Source organism: Bos taurus, chromosome 19 (assembly GCF_002263795.3).
Source record: "Bos taurus isolate L1 Dominette 01449 registration number 42190680 breed Hereford chromosome 19, ARS-UCD2.0, whole genome shotgun sequence".
Lineage (NCBI taxonomy): Eukaryota > Metazoa > Chordata > Mammalia > Artiodactyla > Bovidae > Bos > Bos taurus.
In genome coordinates this window covers 34,784,621-34,802,484 of record NC_037346.1, presented here as the reverse complement: position 1 = coordinate 34,802,484, position 17,864 = coordinate 34,784,621, and the positions used below count along the sequence as shown (strand labels likewise).

The window sequence follows — 17,864 nt, the reverse complement described above, 5'->3', positions numbered from 1 at the left end:
AGGCGTCAGGCTGGGAGGGGCCTGTCTCTTGGCCACCACCGGCCTCCCCGAGTGAGCTGGCCAAGGCAGGGCCTCGCACTTGGTGGGACTGTCCTTCAAGGAAGAAAGGCAGGAGCATGGCCTGAACCTTTCAGCCAGGACGGCACCCCTTCTGGCCCCGGGTGTGAGTGGGATGAGCCGGGCCTGGAGCCCTCACTTCCCTGAGGTCATCGGGGGCATAGGTTGAGGCCTCTGGGCTGGCCTGGTGGTGCCATCCATCGGGGATGCAGCCCTGTCTGGGGTTCCTGATGCCAGGAGGGCTTGGGGACAGGGTACTGCTCCTCCTGGCTGCCTCCCTTCTGAGGCTGGCCTCCTGCTGCCTCTAAGTGGGTTCCTCAAACCCAGCGTGGTCCCCAGAACAGCAGGGTGGCCGCCGAGTCAGAGTCTGAACTTCCACCAGACACCTGGGGTTGTGGAGGAGTGTTGTGCCGTTCCAGGACAGGTTGGGGTCCGGAAGTCGTTGGCCCCTGACTCGGCTCCTCCGTAGCCAGCCCTGGGCCCCTTGGGGCACACTCACCACCCTGCTGACACTCGACTCCTCGGGTCCTAGCTGGTGTGTGAGCTCTCTCAACCCATGGGAAGACCCCTGAAGGTTACCGTTCTAGAAGTAGTCATGGCATTGCACACCCCTGGGGCCGGCTGGGGTCGGAGAACGGGTGGAGGCACACAGCAAAACCAAGCTCCTGCTTTCCTTGATGCCTGAGCTTGACCATGCACAGTACTCTCCAGGGGACCCTACCAGCGGTCAGGCACTTGTATCAACAAGCTCGCAGACGGAGTTTGCCCTTTGAGGGGTCCCAGGAATGCCTTCCCGGGAGAAGTTGGCACCTCTCACAGAACACAGCACCAGCTGTGAGCAGCACCCGCCGGGGACCATCAGTCCCTGCCACCGCCCACCAGAAAAGCGCTTCAGTCTACACACAAGGGAGCAGCGGCACAGAGAGGGTAAGTGGCCCACCCAAAGCCACACAGCTGTGAAGTGGAAAGCCCGCCTGGAACCCAGAGCCTGTTTCTAACCACTGAGCCCCTGGGCCTCCTGGCTACCCCTTCCCCAGGCATCCCCCACCTCTGATTTGCTGGTTCTGAGTCCCACTTCCTGAGGGGCAGGCTGGCGGCCCATCGGGCATCTCCCATCAGACCAGGAATTTGCCCATGTGAAGCCAGGGAAGGGGGAGGGGTGGGGACGCACCCCACTGCTCTGCAGAAGCCTTCAGTGTTTCCATCATGGGAGCTCGAAATGCTGGTGGGAGTGAGGACAGGCGCGCTGGTGGTGGAGGTGACAACCCTGAGCTCCTTCCTGAGCCATCCTGGCTGCAGCCCTCAGCCCCACCGGGCATTTCCCAGTCATGAGGGCCATGGCACCCCAGCTTCCCGAAGGGGGCTGGTCGCCGGGCCCCCGAACAGCCCCACCCTGCAGAGCTGGACTGGTCCTGGGTACTTCAGGCAGGCCGGCCAGAACCACCAAGACAGAGCCTAGCCACGTAGGTCAACCCCAGGCACCTCAGCCCATGCAAGAGGCCGCAGGCCCTGTGTCCCTGACGTCCATCTGCCCAGACACCACAGCTTCCTGCCCATTTCTGCCACCTGGAGGGGCTGCCCCCGCCCTTTGCATGCTGTCGGCCACGAGGGAGGTTCTCCTCAGGCAGCCTCTCCACCTCGTCCTGCAACCAGGGTCCCGGCCTCACCGTGTGCAGACTCCCCACCACAGGGTCTGGATGGCCTCTCCTGTCCCCCATCTCCGGGGTGAGCTGTGACTCAGCTACTCGTTCCAGAACACAGAACAAGCCCTGCTTTTGCTTCCAAACTTTGTTCACGATGTTCCCTCTCCTGATAATGAGGCCGTGCTGAGGCAGGAGACGTCCTCAGCTTTGGAGACGTGGGGATAGCAACTGTGCAAGGTGTCCTGGGACCTGGGTGACGCGGGCTGCTCTCTGTTCCAAGGATGTAAATTTGCCAATTAAAATCAATGTTCCTTCTGCCTCCCATCCTCAGGGGTCTCTACCCTGTCCCCTCCATCCCCGGGCCCACATGCTGTACCTTGCTCCCCCTGGGGCATCTTCTGAACCCCAGAGTCTTTCCAGAGGCAACCCCCTCCCCAAGCAGCCTGGGAGCCACGTGGAGCCACTTCAGCCTCCCTGAGCCTCCTGGGCATCCTGTGTGTGGACACAGGCTGAATCCCCAACCCACTAAGAGCCCACATCCGTGGCCGCCTCTGCGTGTGCAGGAGCCCAGTCGGAGCCATGAGGGGGAAGGAGGGCAGTGACGGTGTCGGTGAGAGTGTGTCACTCAGCCCAGTCATGGCAGGAGCCCACAGGGCTGGTGCCGCCCAGCAGCCTAGAACCCACCAACTCACTGAGCACTCATTCATATGAGCTGGGGCCCTGGCAGGTGCAGCGGGACTTTCTGAGCAGAAGCAGATGAGGCCAGGCTGGGGACGGTGGGCGTGACAGACTGTGTCACACACAGTCCTGCTGGCCACCAGCCTCTGGCTGGGAACCAGAACAAAGATGCTGGGAACCAAGCGAGCCCAGGGAGGGGGACCCCACTGTTCACCCCCGGTGGGGTGGGAATCAACACTACCTTGGTCACCCCTGGGGTTCAGCTGTAACAGGGGAAGAGGGGCTGCCATCCCAGGGGAGGGTTATAGCCCACGGCTTATGACCCGGGGCCTCCACCAAGTCCCAGAGCTCCTGAAAACTGCCAGGCTCCGGTACTGACAGGCGCACCCGGGCTCTCACAGCTGCTGCAGCACCGAGCTGGGGTCGTGCCCTCTGCCACATGCCTAGCCCGGCCCTGGCCACTGGGCACTGTGTTCTTTCTTTTCCTTTTAAAGGACAGGAACAAGGCGGCCGGCGGCTGGGCCTCCGCACAAGTCTACGTGATCTCAGGGCTGAGCCTGGCGACCCCCTGAGGCTGGGGGAGCCCGCGGTTCCTCAAGGGCCGGAGCTGAGCTCCCCTCCTGCTGCAGCTGCTGACAACGGGGCCGACCTCCTTGGGGCAGAGACTCAGGACAGTTAATCCAGCACCCAGGGGCACCAGAGGGAAGTGTTTACAGAGCAGCCCAGGCCAGGCCAGGCTCCCAGCAGCTGCTGGGCACTGAGGTGACCAGGGCAGTGTGGTCTCTGCCCTCGGGGCCTCCAGTGTCGGCAGGCATGCCAAGGATGTGATCACCTTGGATGAGAACAGGTGCTGGGAGGAAGAATAATTTGGCATGGGGGGCAAGGGGAGGCCTCCCTGACAGATGACCCTCACTGGAGGCCTGAGGGCTGAAAAGGAGGTTGACACAGTGCAGAGAAAAGGGTCCTGCAGCAGGGGCAGGTAGCTTGCCATGCTCCGGGGCACTGTCTTGCCCAGACCAGCGAGCCCCATCCAGCTGGCCAGGCCGTGTGCCGGCCTCAGCTCAGGGTAGACAGAGTGGGCCGGGGTTCCGCTCTACACCTCGGACATGGTATTTGGCAGGTAAGGTGTCTTTATCAGGAAGAGCCAGAGGTGCTAGGAGGGCCAGGCAGTCTCAGAAACAAGGGACATCACACAACCAGAGGAGACAGCAGAGCAGAGGAGCCAGAGACAGAGGGAAATTCCTACCCCAGACCCAGCAGGTCAGAGGGGCAAACACAGGGGCCGAGAGGGGGAACCCATGACGGCCAGGTCCATCGGCACCACCCCACCAGCACCACCCCACCTCACAAGGATTGCAGCTGATCAGGCCCTGCCGTCCACAGACCAGACTTGGGAGCTGCCTGTGTCCAGTGGGGAGCAAGTACGAGGCCCGGAACTTTGACGGGAGGGGAACCCATGGTGGAAGATTCAAGAGGCATTGAGAAGGACGAGGAGTCATCATGCCCGTGGCCTCCAGAGGCCCAGAGGCCCCACGGTCAGTGGCCAAAGGTGTGGACACAGGCCTTGAAGATGGGCAGGAGGCCCATCAGGCAGTGGATGTAGAGGTGGCACCGGCCGCACACGTGCCCAATCTATGACGTGTCCAGAGGTCTCCCTGATCCGGCGCCGGGTCCAGCTCTGCAGTGACCACAGCCTGGCCTTTTACTTTGGACCCAAGTAAGACTCTGTTAAAGTGGCAGAGACAGAATGGGGGTCCCCATGTCCAGCTACTACCCCCCTCCCCACGAGGCTGTCACCCCCCCAGACCCTCTGCCCACTTGTTACAATTGCAGCTAAGAAAATCCACCCCCTCCTTGGGCAGAACTCGTGCTTTCCCACTGGGCCTGAGCGCTGCAAGGCGGCACGTCCTGGTCACGACCACGGACCGCCTGGGCCTGAGTCCTTCAGAGGCTGTGGAGACGCAGCAGCGGCTTTCCCCGCCCATGCCACCCCTAGCAGAGAAGCACAGAGAGGCTTCATCCTGACGGAAACCCAATCCCCTTCACAGAGCCGTGCGACTGGGGACAGTCTCTCCTCGCTGGGTACAGCCTGGGTCAAAATACCGTGTTCTGGGCTAGCTAATCTTCCCCCTCCAGCAGGGCAGGAACACACCTGGGACCTGGGCGGGGGGGCAATGATCACGGCTCTGTGTCCCCGAGGACGCACGAGACAGAATACGGAACAGTGCGGTCCCGCCCACAGCACGCTCTCTCCAGGAAGAGTCTGCGTGGCCTCCCGAGGGGCTCTGGGACTCCTGTGGCACCTGGGGGTCAAGGATCATGCGCGAACCACCTGGCCAGCTGGCCTCCATTCAGCCTCGGGACACAGGGCCTGGGCCTCCCGGCCATCTTTCCCATCAGAGCCTTGCCGCCCCGGGACCTGGAGCTGCCAGGTCCCAAAGTGGATCCTGGACATAAGCAGATAAGCAGGACGAGCACGTTTGCTCTGGGGCTGTTTATGGGCCGAGTCTGAGACCCGGTGCTCATCTGCTGGTGGAGCCCAGTGAGCTGAGAACAGCATGTCCCCATGAGGGGCTGAGAGAGCGAAGAGGCCTCTGGAGGCGGAAGTCTCCATGGAGGGTCACGGGAACAGGGCCCAACGCTTAGGAAACCCCAACACAGGCCGGTTCCCACGACTGCTCTGAGGTCAGCATCCCCCGATTTTCTGAAGGAGAGGATGAGGGGCCTACTGGGCCTGCCACAGGAGCAGGAGGCGTCTCATTGCACCCGAGCCTTGACACAGAGCACACCCGGGGCTGGGGGCAGGGGACAGACGGCCATTCTTACCACCACCATCTGCAGATGGTGGGCCGTGGGCCATGCATGTGTGTGGCCAACATTTAAACTTTTAACAGACTAAATTCAGAGAGACCAAAAAAAAGAGACCCTCCTCCCCCACCCCAGGGGGAGCCAGAGCCGAAAGATCCTACATCTTCAAGACCAAGGAGACGGGGGTCATGCGCTTTTCCAGGGTGACCCCCTCCCTCTGGGGAACGATGACTACTGCTTCCAGTGGACATGGCTGCACTTCACATACAATTCTAAGGAGCCCCATACAGCAGGTGAGAGGCAGGCCAGGAGGAAGATGCTGGCAGCAGACATATCAGCAGGCAAGGGGTCAGAACCACTGGATGAGCCCAGGGCCCGCCTCCCAGCCTGCCCACCCCCTCCCCTGTGCCCCGTCCTCTTGAGCCCTTGGGCTCCCAAGGAGAGCAGGGCCGGAGGACCTTCCCTGACCAGTTCGGGGAAATATTGCCCGAAGCAGGTTCCTCCCAGAAGGTGCTGGCCAAACCTGCCTCGTCTACCCAGTGACTTGCCCTCCAGCAATGGAGGCCATGGCCCACCTTCTGGCCAGTCCGTCTCTGTGTCTCCATTGAGCTCCGCCCGGGAGGGGCCCCGAGAGAGAAGCTCTGCTCCTGTCCACTCCCCCGCCACTGAGGCCACCGGTGGTACCTCCCCCACCCCGGGGAACGTGCTGGCTTCACAGCTAACAAGGGGTGAGGCCGAGCTGTCCTTGTTCCCTCTCTAATTCTCCTGCTGTTCTGACATGCACACCCAAGGTCTAAAATTAGGCCATTGGATTTCACACCTGACTTTCTGAGCTCCTGGGGAAGGGGGGGTCAGCGCTGATCCAGAAAGGTGTCAAATCTGTATCAGGAACAACATCTTCTGGACACGCTGCTCCGTCCGCCGGGTGGCGGGCTGCCTGTCTGTATGCCACGGCCCTCGGGGTCCCAGCCCCCCGGTCACCATTTGCACAATTTCAAACGTGAGGGCACCTGGCAGGCAGGGGGATAAAAAGGCTGTGAGGTCCCCACCATGTCCTCGGACCAAGTGCTGAGATGCCCTGTAGGCCACGCTCAGACCTGGGCCAGAGAACCAGGGTCAGGGCTCCAACTAACCCCTAGACGGGAAGACCCGGCCAGTGCACTCTGCCCGAAACCTGGCGGCCAGGCTGCCGTCGGGGCTCAGCTGCCAGAGGGCTGAGCCCATGCTGGAACACCCTCCCACTGCCATTGGGGTTTGTTTCGGAGGGACCCTGAGGTGCTCCCAGCAGGGCCCTGCCCCTGCCTGTCGCATCCATGGGGCTGCCTCAGGGAGGTCACGGTCCTGCCAGCCTAGAAACCCGGTGCTTTCGACCACACCTGCCCTCTCCCCACGCCTGCTTCTCAGAAAGCAGCTGGTGCAAGTGTTTCGCTGTCGGTACAAGGAGACAGCTTCTGGCGGTCAGGACCCTTCACCTCCGCCACCAGCCGACCTGTGAGACCTGGCCGCTCCCTTGGCAGCAGCCTCAGTCAGGGCTGACCCTTTCACGCTTCCCGCCCACCTCCAAGCCGCCTGCTACGGGCTCCAGAGGCGCTGATGTGGCATCCAAGTGCGGCTGACAATGGACTGACTGTCCCAGAACCTGCCCTGAGCTGAGCCGCAAGTGACTGCAGGATAGCACCATTGCCCGGGCAGCCCAGCCACAAACAGTGACCAGGAGAGGCCAACAGGGAGTGCCAGGTGGCCAGAGAGGAGGAGGGGTGGCAGCTGCCAGCCAGCTGCAAGCAAACTTCTAGTCCAACCTCGAGACCCTGACAACTGTGCCTGTTTTACAGATGAGAAAAACCAAAATTTGGCTCAGAGAAGCCAAAATTCCCACCCAGGTCCAGGTCAGGAGACCGCAGCAGCAGGATAGGCCACTGTGCTCAGACGCCCATGCCCCTCCCTGGGCTGGCGAGACAGGCAGGGAGGACTTAGGAGGGCAGAGGCACAGCTGCACTTGGCTTCTGGGGCCAAGCAGCCAAGGATGGGCCCAAAGTCACTGGAGCCGTCCTGCCCCTGGCACCCCTCCTAGGTGGCTGCCTCTCAAGGCCACCCCACAGAGAGCCCATACACTGTCAGAGTGGGGTGCACCCCAGCCCAGCAGGCGCATCCTAGGCTGCAGGGGGTGGGGCTGCAAGGCTGGACCCCCGACAGGGCCTCTCCTGCCAGCAGGGCCCCTGGTCCTGCCCCAGCTGGGCCAGCCAGCTTGCCATTCAGGGCTGTGTCTGCACCGGGAAGGCCCTCCTGGAGGAGGGCTGGGGAAGAAGGGGGGCCGGGGAGGAGGGGGGCCTGGGGAGGAGGGGGTAACGCACAGGAGCAGGAGCCCCAGCTGTCAGGTTCGGCTCTGCTCTCACAGCTGTGTGACCTAGGCAGGTCAAGCGACCTCTCTGGTCCTTAGCTGCCACTTCTGAAAAAATCTGGGGTGGACCCGCCCATCCCCCCCAGGAGTCTGCACATCAAATCCATTTGGGGAGGTGGTGACAACAATGCTTAGTCTCAGGACGGCCATCAGTGAGTACACCTGCCCCCAGCGCCCCCAGTCTCTGTCCCGCCCCCCTCGCTGCAGAGCAGCCCCTGATCCCCCACCCAAGGCTGCTGGGGACATTGAGAGCAGTTGGCTGACCCCCGCCCGCCACCTCGCCCAGGACCCGCAGAACAAGGCTGGACTCTACAGAGCCGAGAGCAGAGAGACTGGGCAGGAGAGCTCTGCCTGTGCCCCCTCCTCCCATGCTCCCCAATGCTGAGCAGTGCTCGTGCCTGACACCCTGAGAGAGGACAGGGAAAGCTGAGCGCGGGCAGATTCACCTCTGTCCCCGCCAGGCACAAGGGTGGGTCTGCCCCGAGGGGGGTGGGTCCCAGAGGCAGTGAAGACAGGCCCAGCCCCGGAGTGACCCCCCAGCTCATCATCTCCCAAGGCAGCCCCCCTCCCTGCAAAGCTGGTCGTGGGCACAGGAACTGTCCTCCGAGACTGGTTGGAGCCTCAGACAACAAGTACGGGATTTGGACAAATTAGTCTAGGAAGCTTTGCAGCCCCAATCCTACCCTCCCCTGATTCCCCAGATGCATCAGGTGGCCTGGTTCTCCATCCCTCTCTGCCCAGGACTCTGGGTCCCTCCCGACCTCGTGATCTCTGTCCCCCGGAGCCCTCTCGTGACCTCTGTCCCCTGGAGCCCACACTCCAAGGCCAATGCCTCTTTGGAGAAACTACAGGGATCTCAGGTCCAGAAACACCGTGTGCCCAGGGGCCTTCCCTGAGGTGCCCTGGGCATCGAGTCCCAGGGTCTTCGGGCTGGGTCTTGACCGCTTCCCACCCTAGCCCCCCTGAGGCTCAGGGAGCCAGGGCAGGGCCAGGAGGCGGGATCAGAGGAAACGCGGCATGAACGGGCTCCTATGGCTGCTCCTCCTGGCCAAGTGTGGCCCAGGCTTCCAGACCCTTCACACCCATTCCCCTCCCCCGCCGCCTGGCAGCCACTCTGGAGGAGAGCTGGACAAAGGCCACCCCTTGCCCCAACACCCTCCAGACCTCAGATGATACAGCTGAGGCCCAGGCCAGAGCAAGTGGGCAGTAAATAGAGACAAACCCCACGCCTTGGACATTTTTCCTGAATCTCAGATGGCCTCAGAGGAGGACCAAGGAATGGTGCAAAGCCGACGACACAGCCAGGCTGGCACTGTAGGTCAGCGGGAGGACCTACTACTCGCCCCCAGTGGAGAAACGACCTGGCCTCTGGCCCCCAGGCCACTCAGGGCTCACCCACAATAACTTACTGGGCCAGGCCCTACCCTCAGCTCCCAGGAGCCCTCGGTCTAAAGGAGGGGCGAAACGCAAACTCACAAGGATCAGGGCCCACAGACGTCTGCTGGGGCCAGGGCTCGGGGAGGGCTGGTGGGAGAGGGGGGCCCTTCTCGGAGGGAGCAGACCCTGCAAAGGCGGGGGGGTGGGGGGCATGCGAGGAGACCCAGGGGGTATGTGTCATCAAACCGCCCCTCCGTGCATCAGGGACCCCAGAGGTAACCCACCAGCCCCCCACACCTGTCCTACCAAATCAACACAAGTTCGGATGCAAATGCTGCCCCACTGCCCACCACTACCTCCAGCGGTGAAGCACCCCAGGAGAGGCGCTTTGTCTACCCCCACGCCCCAGCAGGACTGAGAGGAAACTCAGGCTGTACCCCTGGAACGTCAGGAGCCGGGGGGAGAAGCAGCCCAATTAGGTGGGGTCTTGCTGGGACTCCCTCCTCACTGCCTCGCCCACCACACGGTCTGGGCGCCTGGCGAGCTACCTGGTACCATACGTACCAGTTTGGGTCGGGGTTAGGGTTAGGGTATGCTTTAATGCTGCCCTGCTCAGACCCCTAGACTCTAAAGTTAGCCCAGCTGCTGCCCGCTGCCCCACACAGCTCTCCCTTCAGGGCTCGGGCCATGGGGCGGGCAGGGCTGCACATCCTAAGAAGCACACACACACATGCCATGGCACATCCAGGCCAGAGGAGAGAGCGTGGGTCCTGGTGACACTGGGCTGACCGTCCCCACTGGGAGCCGAGGCCAGACACCCCATAGCTCTGCAAAAATCCGGCTCGCTGTGGAGCCCAGTTCGTGCACAGCCGTGCCCTCGGAGTGAGACTCTGAGCCAGATGGGAGCAAGGGTGTCAGACAGCCTGTCCACGCCCAGCCCAGCTCCCCGTGCTCACATGTGCACATGCATGTACAGCCACGTGTGCACCTCTCACACACATCTCACTGCTGCCTGAGACACAACCAGGGTGCAGGCCAGCACTAGGGGTCCTTCCTCGGGACCGCCGGCCTGTCCACCTCCCCACCCACCCCTGCCTGGCTCCTCCCGAAGCTCAGTCCAGCCAAGGAGCCCCGACCCCGCTGGCTGCCTGTCTCCAGGACAACTCCGGACGCCAGCTTCTGTGTAACTGCTCACTGGTTTCAGGCTTTCGGCCCCTAGATCTGGGGGAGAGTGTCCCTGCTGTTCTGGACTACCCAGCCTGTGGTCACATGTCAGGGAAACCAGCAGGGCATGTGGAAAAGGACACAAGTCCTTCCCCTCAAGGAGACCAGTCTGTCAGGACAGAGGGACGGCACATTGATCAGGGCGCGTGGCCCTCCCCTCAAGGAGACCAGTGTGTCTGTCGGGAGGGACAGCATGTTGACCAGGGCGTGGCCCTCCCCTCAAGGAGACCATTCTGTCTGTCTGTGGCCTCTTTGTGATGAGCAGCCCCGCCCCCACCCTGCTCCCACCAGATGAAGAGAAGACCTAACTCGTCAACCAAATGCAAATATGTCCTGTTCTGCCCCGGGGACCGAGTGGCCACCTGAGATGAAGAAAGCTTGGAACAGCATGTGCCGACGCCCTGGAGGTGAGCATAAGGCGTCCACAGCTCTGCCAGCTGGCGCCTTGGGGGTGGCCTCTCCCCCACCCCCAAGATGCTGCTGCAGACAGCAGACCAGAGGCCCCAAAAGCTTCCCCTCATCCTGCCGGGGAGAGGCGTCTCCCCGAAGGGCTGGCAAAGGGATGGCCCAGAGCCCACTGCCCTCTCTCCACCTCCCACCCAGCCCCCGCAAAGCCCCGTGCCCACAGATGACCTGGCGGGGGTCTGCCACCTGGTTCACTTGCTGTGGGTTCCTTCCTGCTCCCCAGTGCCCGTCAGCCCAGGGGCTGCAGACCACTCTGAGGGAAGCCACATTTGGGAAAAGTGACCATGGCTACAGAGCACATCTGGTGCTGGGGTGGGAGATTCACAAGAAGATGGCTTTGTTGCGCATGTAGCAGGAGAGGAGCCAACCCCAGCCTAGACCTTCCAACTCACCCATTGGAACAGCGGCCCCGCCAGGCACACAGGGCAGCCCTGGGCTGTCTGCTAAAGCCAAGATGTGGCAGGACCCCAGGGGAGGGGCGTCCTCCCCAGGTGCCGACCTTGGCAGGGAAGCAGGAGGATGCTCCCACGCTGACCAGAGACAGACAGGGAGGGAAGAGCCGCCAGTCTGTCCGTCTGTCCACCTGTCTATCCATGCAGCCCGCCCTGGGCGCACTTACCACATTCCAGAAGAGCGGATTGAAGACAATGGCAAGGACAGCAGCCACAAAGTGGGGTTCCGAGAGGTCCACGTAGCCAAGCAGCCGGGTCATAATGCAGAGGTCTGCCTGAAGGGACAGAGTGGCATCAGTGGGAGACGGGCCTGCCCCACCTGGCCCCACCTGGCCAACACCGGAGAGAAGACAAGCCCAGAGCTCAGAAATAAAGTTACCCTCCAGGAACAGGCCGGCAGGCTCTGGTGCGTCCAAGTCCGGCAAACATTACTACAGTGTAATCTCATAAATCTGAAGATAAAAAGCAAAACCCAGCCAGCCGTGTTATGCCTGTTGGAGGGCGGTTGGGCCACAGTGGAAGCCAGGGAGGAAATCGGTGACTCTGAAGGTGAGTATCCAGCACCTGGTGGAGCAGTGACCCCACTAGGGTAACCAGGACCCTGCGGAGGTGTTTAGAGCCAACCTGAGGGGCCGACACCCGTGTGAGGATGCTCAGCATCTGAGAACCAGATAAAAAGAGCAGCAGTGGCTTTTCCCACCTGCTGGACTGCGCTCCTGAGTGTTGGTGGGATCCCCAACCCCAGGCACCGGCCCCGGGAACATACACATGTGCGCATGGCTGCTCCTATCGGCACGCATGCAACATGTGTGCATCACAGGAGCTTGGGAAAACCAGATGCACCACCCCAAAGCAATTAGAGAATTTAAACAGACCAGGTCTGTGCCAACTTGCCTTGTTTTCAAATACACGTCAAATGGATGAGGAAGCTGCAGCGCCCCAGAGCCCTTGTGCATTTTCAGGAACTACCACCATATAGCTGAGCACCCCTCCTGTGCCTGGGCCAGGTCTCCCCCACCTTCTCCCTGTCCACCGTCTGGCCGCTCACTCTTTGTGGCCCCCACCCACTCCATGCTGGTAGCTCTCTGCGGCTATGACAACCAAAAACAGCTCCAGACATGGCCCAGACATCCCTGGGGACAGAACTGAGATCTGCCCCCCCACTGGCCTCTGGGGACAAGGAGGAGACAGCCAGATGCTTCCAGCACTGAGTTTTTTCTTTAAAAAGGATGAGACACCACTGATATTCTGAGTGCTAAGTTACTGCATCACTCTCTGTTTTTTGTTTTTAGACATCCATGATACCTCTCCACATGCAGTTCAGTTCAGTTCAGTCACTCAGTCATGTCTGACTCTTTGTGACCCCATGGACTGCAGCACACCAGACTTCCCTGTCCATCACCAACTCCTGGAGCTTACTCAAATTCATGTCCATCACGTCAGTGATGCCACCCAACCATCTCATCCTCTGTTGTCCTCTTCTCTTCCCGTCTTCAATCTTTCCCAGCATCAAGGTCTTTTTCAATGAGTCGGTTCTTCACATCAGGTGGCCAAAGTATTGGAGTTTTAGCTTCAGCATCAGTCCTTGCAATGAATATTCAGGACTGATTTCCTTTAGGATGGACTGGTTGGATCTCCTTGCAGTCCAAGGGATTCTCAAGAGTCTTCTCCAACACCACAGTTCAAAAGCATCAATTCTTTGGTGCTCAGCTTTCTTTATAGTCGAACTGTCAGTCCATACATGACTACTGGAAAAACCATAGCCTTGACTAGACGGACCTTTGTTGGCAAAGTAAGGTCTGTGCTTTTTAATATGCTGTCTAGGTTGGTCATAGCTTTTCTTCGAGGGAGCAAGTGTCTTTTAATATCATGGCTGCAGTCACCATCTGCAGCGATTTTGGAACCCAAGAAAATAAAGTCTCTCACTGTTTCCATTGTTCCACCATCTATTTGCCATGAAGTGATGGGACCGGATGCCATGATCTTAGTTTTTTGAATGTTGAGTTTTAAGCCAACTTTTCCCCTCTCCTCTTTCACTCTTATCAAGAGGCTCTTTAGTCCACATGCAAGTCACAATAAAAATAAGCCTCAGCTGGGAAGAAAGTCAGGACCATGGGGGTTCTGGTCTTTCCCATAATATCACCTGCAATGGTGAGACACAGTTCATTCTTTCGGAAAGTGTTTGTCTCAGGCCACCCAGCCCTGCAGACACTCCACAGGTGACCACTCCTAGCTTGGCTCAGCCTGCCATGCCGCTGAGCATGGCTGTGAAAGATTCAGGAACATCTTGGAGCTCAGATGCTGGCATGTCCCTCCCACATGGCCTCCTCTGCCTGTCAGTTGGCAGGGCCCAGGGAAAAAGCCAGACTCAGTTGACCGCCCAAGACAGAAGAAAAGCTGAGCCAAGAATCAGAGGTGCATGGTTGCGGGAATGCTGGGCACACTGGCCCATGCCAGGGCCACGGAAGCACAGGTGCAGGATACAAAGGATGGCCAAGCCCCCTCAGCAACCATGGGGAGCAAGGCTGGACACAGGGCCCTGCCTCGATGGGCCACAGTGGAGCACCCTGTACGCTGCCACCCTTTCGACTAGCTCCCCCCCGCAGCCAGGTGGCACCTGCCAAGGTGTGGAAGCCCCTAGGAAGGACAGGCTGCAGCCTGAGGGAGACTCCCCAAAGCTTTGAGGAGTGGCTGATTCAGAGGACGTTTCTTAAGCATGTCTGACTGTGAGGCTCCGCCCACTGAAATGCTGTCTGGGGGGGCGGGGCAGGGGGCGCGGGATGGACCAGAGTCCTGCTTGGGTCCTGCTCAGCGGCCAACGGAGCAGGCTGAGGTCCGGCACCAGCCCCCTCCATGAAAGCAGACACTCTCAGCCGGGAGGCCTCACTGGCCCCAGTGCTCCTCCTGCTCACCCGCCTCACTGCCAGCTCCTTCCTCTCACAGCAAGTCTACTCTGGTGGTGCCCCCATCATCCCCCTGCTCAAAACTCTGCCAAGTGGCCCAGTACCCCCAGGAAGGGGCTGGCTCCCAAGGCTCACTTCCTGCCACACCAGCACCCATGCCTCCCCACCCAGCCCAACATCTCTGATGGATTCCCCTCCACCAGTCTTACCTGCCATTCTTCCTGCCACCCCTACCCACAAACAGCGTGTTCTGAACCCTTTCAAATGCCTTCTGAAATACCCTCTGTCCCTCAAACTCCTATTCATCCCTTAAGACCCAGTGAGAGCATGTCCGGTAGCCTCGTCCATGGGCCCTCCTGTGTCTTCTGTGTGTACCCTATCTGTCCCTGTCCCTGTCATCTGTCCCTGTTTGGTGATGGTTCCTCCGGATGAGGGGCCATTTCTTCCCCATCTCTGTATCATCTGCCTGGCACAGAGTGTTTGTTGGGTGAATGGTGGCCCTTGTTTCTTCATCAATAAAACACACGGTGGTAAGGGGACATCTCAGCCGCCTGTGCTCCAGGGACTTCAACCCCCTCCCTCTGACTTCAGAGCAAGACAGGAAGCAGCCCAGGTAACGTGAGTGGGCCCTGCGGGGAGCCGCCCTGAGCCTGCAGACCTCTCTGCTTCTGAGGCCAGAGATTCACCAGCTGCCCAGAAGCTGTGCTTCCTAAGTATGTGTTTTTCTGGCGACTCTTAAGCTGAGAAATCAAGCAATGTTCTCAAGCCTTGACCTGGGGTGCGGGTGCAGTCCTCAGTTCCTTAGAAACCCAGGGGTGGAACCCACTCAAGGCGGGTCAGTCTCCCGTCCCCAGGGGGGCGGAGCTCGAGGTGGGGGGGCGAGGACCAGCCATGTGCATGAAGAGCCCAGGGACATACTGAGAGTCTGAGCTCTGATCTGAGCCATATTCGATCACATTCATCAACTCCGTGAACCATACTTCCCACTAATGGCCCCCAGCCCTGGCCTGTCCTCTGAATCACCATGTCCAGCTTAGGGCCAGAAGAGAAAACGTGCTTCTCAACATGTTTATGACAGCGACAACTCCCATGGGAGCTTCTGTGGCATTTCTGCAGACAAGGGTGTCACTGTCAGCAGATGCCGTTTTAAGGAGTTCCTCTCAACCGGAAGAATCCGGAGCCTCAAGCCTGGCGACCGTGTCCATGGGGACACCAATGCCCCCCACTGCCAGGGCCCACAGGTAGCCCCACTCAGCAGAGGTGAGTCAAAAACCCTTCCCTGCAGCCGTGCCAGCAACCCTGGGACTCAATGTGTCCGCCCTGACACCCATCACATTTTATGGGGAAACTCACAGAGGTTGCCGGCGGGTCAGATCCTCCAGGCCCCGCCGCTCACACAGCCTCAGCCCCCGTCACTTTCAACTACCAGCCAGCAGACACCTGTACAAGGATAGGAAACCCCACAGTCCCACAGAAGCCCTGTGTCCTCAAGCTGTGCCTCCTGACCTGGGCTGGCAGGGCCAGAAGGAGAGAGGGCAAAGGGTCAAGCGTGAGGCCTGCCCACGTGGGGAGCAGGTGCAGGTGGTGGCCAGGGGCTCGAGGTCACCCAGGCTCTGGCTAGTGAGCTGGAGGAAGCCGGCATACGGTCCAGTGGCTGCCTGGAGGGTGCAGAGGGGTCTTTTGGGGTGATGGAGCCTGGGTGGTCAGGGGTACATGAGAAGTCTCCATCTGGGCAGACATCACTACATGAATTACACCTCAGAAAAGAAAGTCAGTAGGGGAACTGGGAACTGGCCCCCTTTCCCCAAAGGGCCCAGGGAGAGACGTGGTCCTCCTGCTAGGCTTCAGGTATTTACATTCAGCAGACACGAAGCACCCCCAGGAGGCACCACTCAGGGGGGACTCTGCCAGCTAAGCCCCTGCAGCAAGACCAACATGCATCTACTGATGCGTAGGTGCTCGCGCCTCACCTCGGGCAGTCACTCAGCAGCACCAGCCCTGTTGTCATGCCCGCTCGGAGACAAGCAAGCCAGGGGCTCGCAGAGGCCAGGTCGACCAGCCCTTCCAGATTCCAGATTCCAGATTCCAGGTTCAGGCACTGGGGCAAAGATAAGTCCTGAACATTCCCTAGGGGGCCAGACAAGTGAGCAGAAGAAAGACACTGGCTGAGGCCACCGGAAGCCGACATCCAGCCAGGTCCCCCCCAACCCCCCGTTAGGACCGTGGCCCCTACCCAGGTCCCAGGGCCCTCGTCACCCAGGAAGCATCTGGTCACCTTGAAGGGGGATTTGTGTTGCCCAGAGAGGGGCGTGTGGAACAGAGAATGACGAACAGGCCAGGTGGCAGCAGAGCGGCCCCTCCTGGCTTCAGGCTCTGAGGCTGGCAGGTCCTTTTCGGGCTGCTGTCATCTCCGTGACCCAAGGAGGCCCTCCCTCCAAAACCCCGTCAGACAGGAGCAGAGCAGGTGGGTCCCCAGTGCCGCCCCCAGAACCCTGCACCCCGCCCTGGGCCACCTCAGCTATGGGAAGGGTCCCCCCACCTTACTAAAGCCGTGGAAGTCCTGGCCCTCTGCTCTTGGTAATTCTAATGATGCAGCTCCTGCGGTTCCAAGGTCACGGGCTGCAGGGTCCCAGCGCTGGAATGCAGAGGAGATGCTCCGCCTACCGCACCCCGGCAGCACTCTGTGAGGGGCTCAGAGGCTGGACCATACCGCTTGCCATGCGAGGGGTACGCAGACGTGGCGGGTCAACAGCACCCGGGTCACATTGTGACATCCAAACAAACAGCAGGGGCCCAGGAGTCAAAGTCACATCGACCGCAGGTGGGACCCACGTACCGCTCAGCACAGAGGGCAGGGCACAGGCTGGAGACAGTGTGTCGGCCTCCAGCAGGACCCTCCATCTCAGGGCCTCCAAGCAACTCAGGAGACATTTACCAGGAAACCAGTGCTGTGAGCCCCGCACTAGCGCAGACGCACAAAGGAGGGCCACAAAGTTCTGTACTAAGGCAGCCATGACCTCGATCAGGCACCAGGCACAGAAGGTCTCCAGGCAGCAGACAATCCGGGCTGGGGGCTCCCTCCCACCCTCTAGAAGGACCAGAGGGGGCCTCTGTGACCACCTCCCCTGGGGGATAAGTGGGGGAAACAGGTGCAACCTGTCTTTTCTAATGAGTCAGTTCTTCGCATCAGGTGGCCAAAGTATTAGAGTTTCAGCTTCAGCATCAGTCCTTCCAACGAATATTCAGGACTGATTTCCTTTACGATTGACTGGTTTGATCTCCTTGCAGTCCAAGGGACTCTCAAGAGTCTTCTCCAACACCACAGTTCAAAAGCATCAATACTTTAGCACTCAGCTTTCTTTATGGTCCAACTCTCACATCCGTACATGACTACTGGAAAAACCATAGCTTTGACTAGACAGACCTTTGTCAGCAAAGTGATGAATTCTACCAAACATTTAAGGAACAAAGAACCACAATTCCGCACAGTCTCTCCCAGAACACTTCCCAGCTCCCACTAAGAGGCTTGCATTCCTTTAACGGTATAACCGGACAAAGACACTACAAGAAAACTACAAACCATACTCCTCATGAACACAGCCCTCCAAAACCCTCAGCAAAATGATGGAAACTCAAAACCTGTAATGTATACAAAGAGAACAGATCAGGACCAAGTTGGGGGTCACGCCAGGAATGCGGGGCTGGTGCGACAACCAACATCCACACAGACAGACAGAAGAGGAAAAGCCATACGGCCATCTCAACAGAGGCAGGAGAAACCAATGCTCTGTACATTGACATGACTTGCCAAAGGTCTGGACTCTCACCCCAAAACACTGAGAACTTCACAGAATAAACA

General features: G+C 59.9%; 1 protein-coding gene across 20 annotated transcripts in view; it reads right to left on the bottom strand.

The window, feature by feature from the left end:
* The window catches only part of PEMT (phosphatidylethanolamine N-methyltransferase), a 35,768-nt gene that overhangs the window by 13,961 nt on the left and 3,943 nt on the right, over window positions 1-17,864 (bottom strand). For 9 of the 20 annotated variants that reach the window (XM_059877771.1, XM_024979679.2, XM_024979684.2 and 6 more), the window contains exon 2: window positions 11,270-11,377. In XM_059877771.1, coding sequence (XP_059733754.1) covers window positions 11,270-11,377 — 108 coding nt within the window. Of the gene's footprint in view, window positions 1-11,269; window positions 11,378-11,481; window positions 11,964-11,992; window positions 12,018-15,358; window positions 15,446-15,975; window positions 16,104-16,544; window positions 16,775-17,864 lie in introns of those variants that run through there. The other 11 variants (XM_024979672.2, XM_024979676.2, XM_015458679.3 and 8 more) reach the window with 7 other exon arrangements.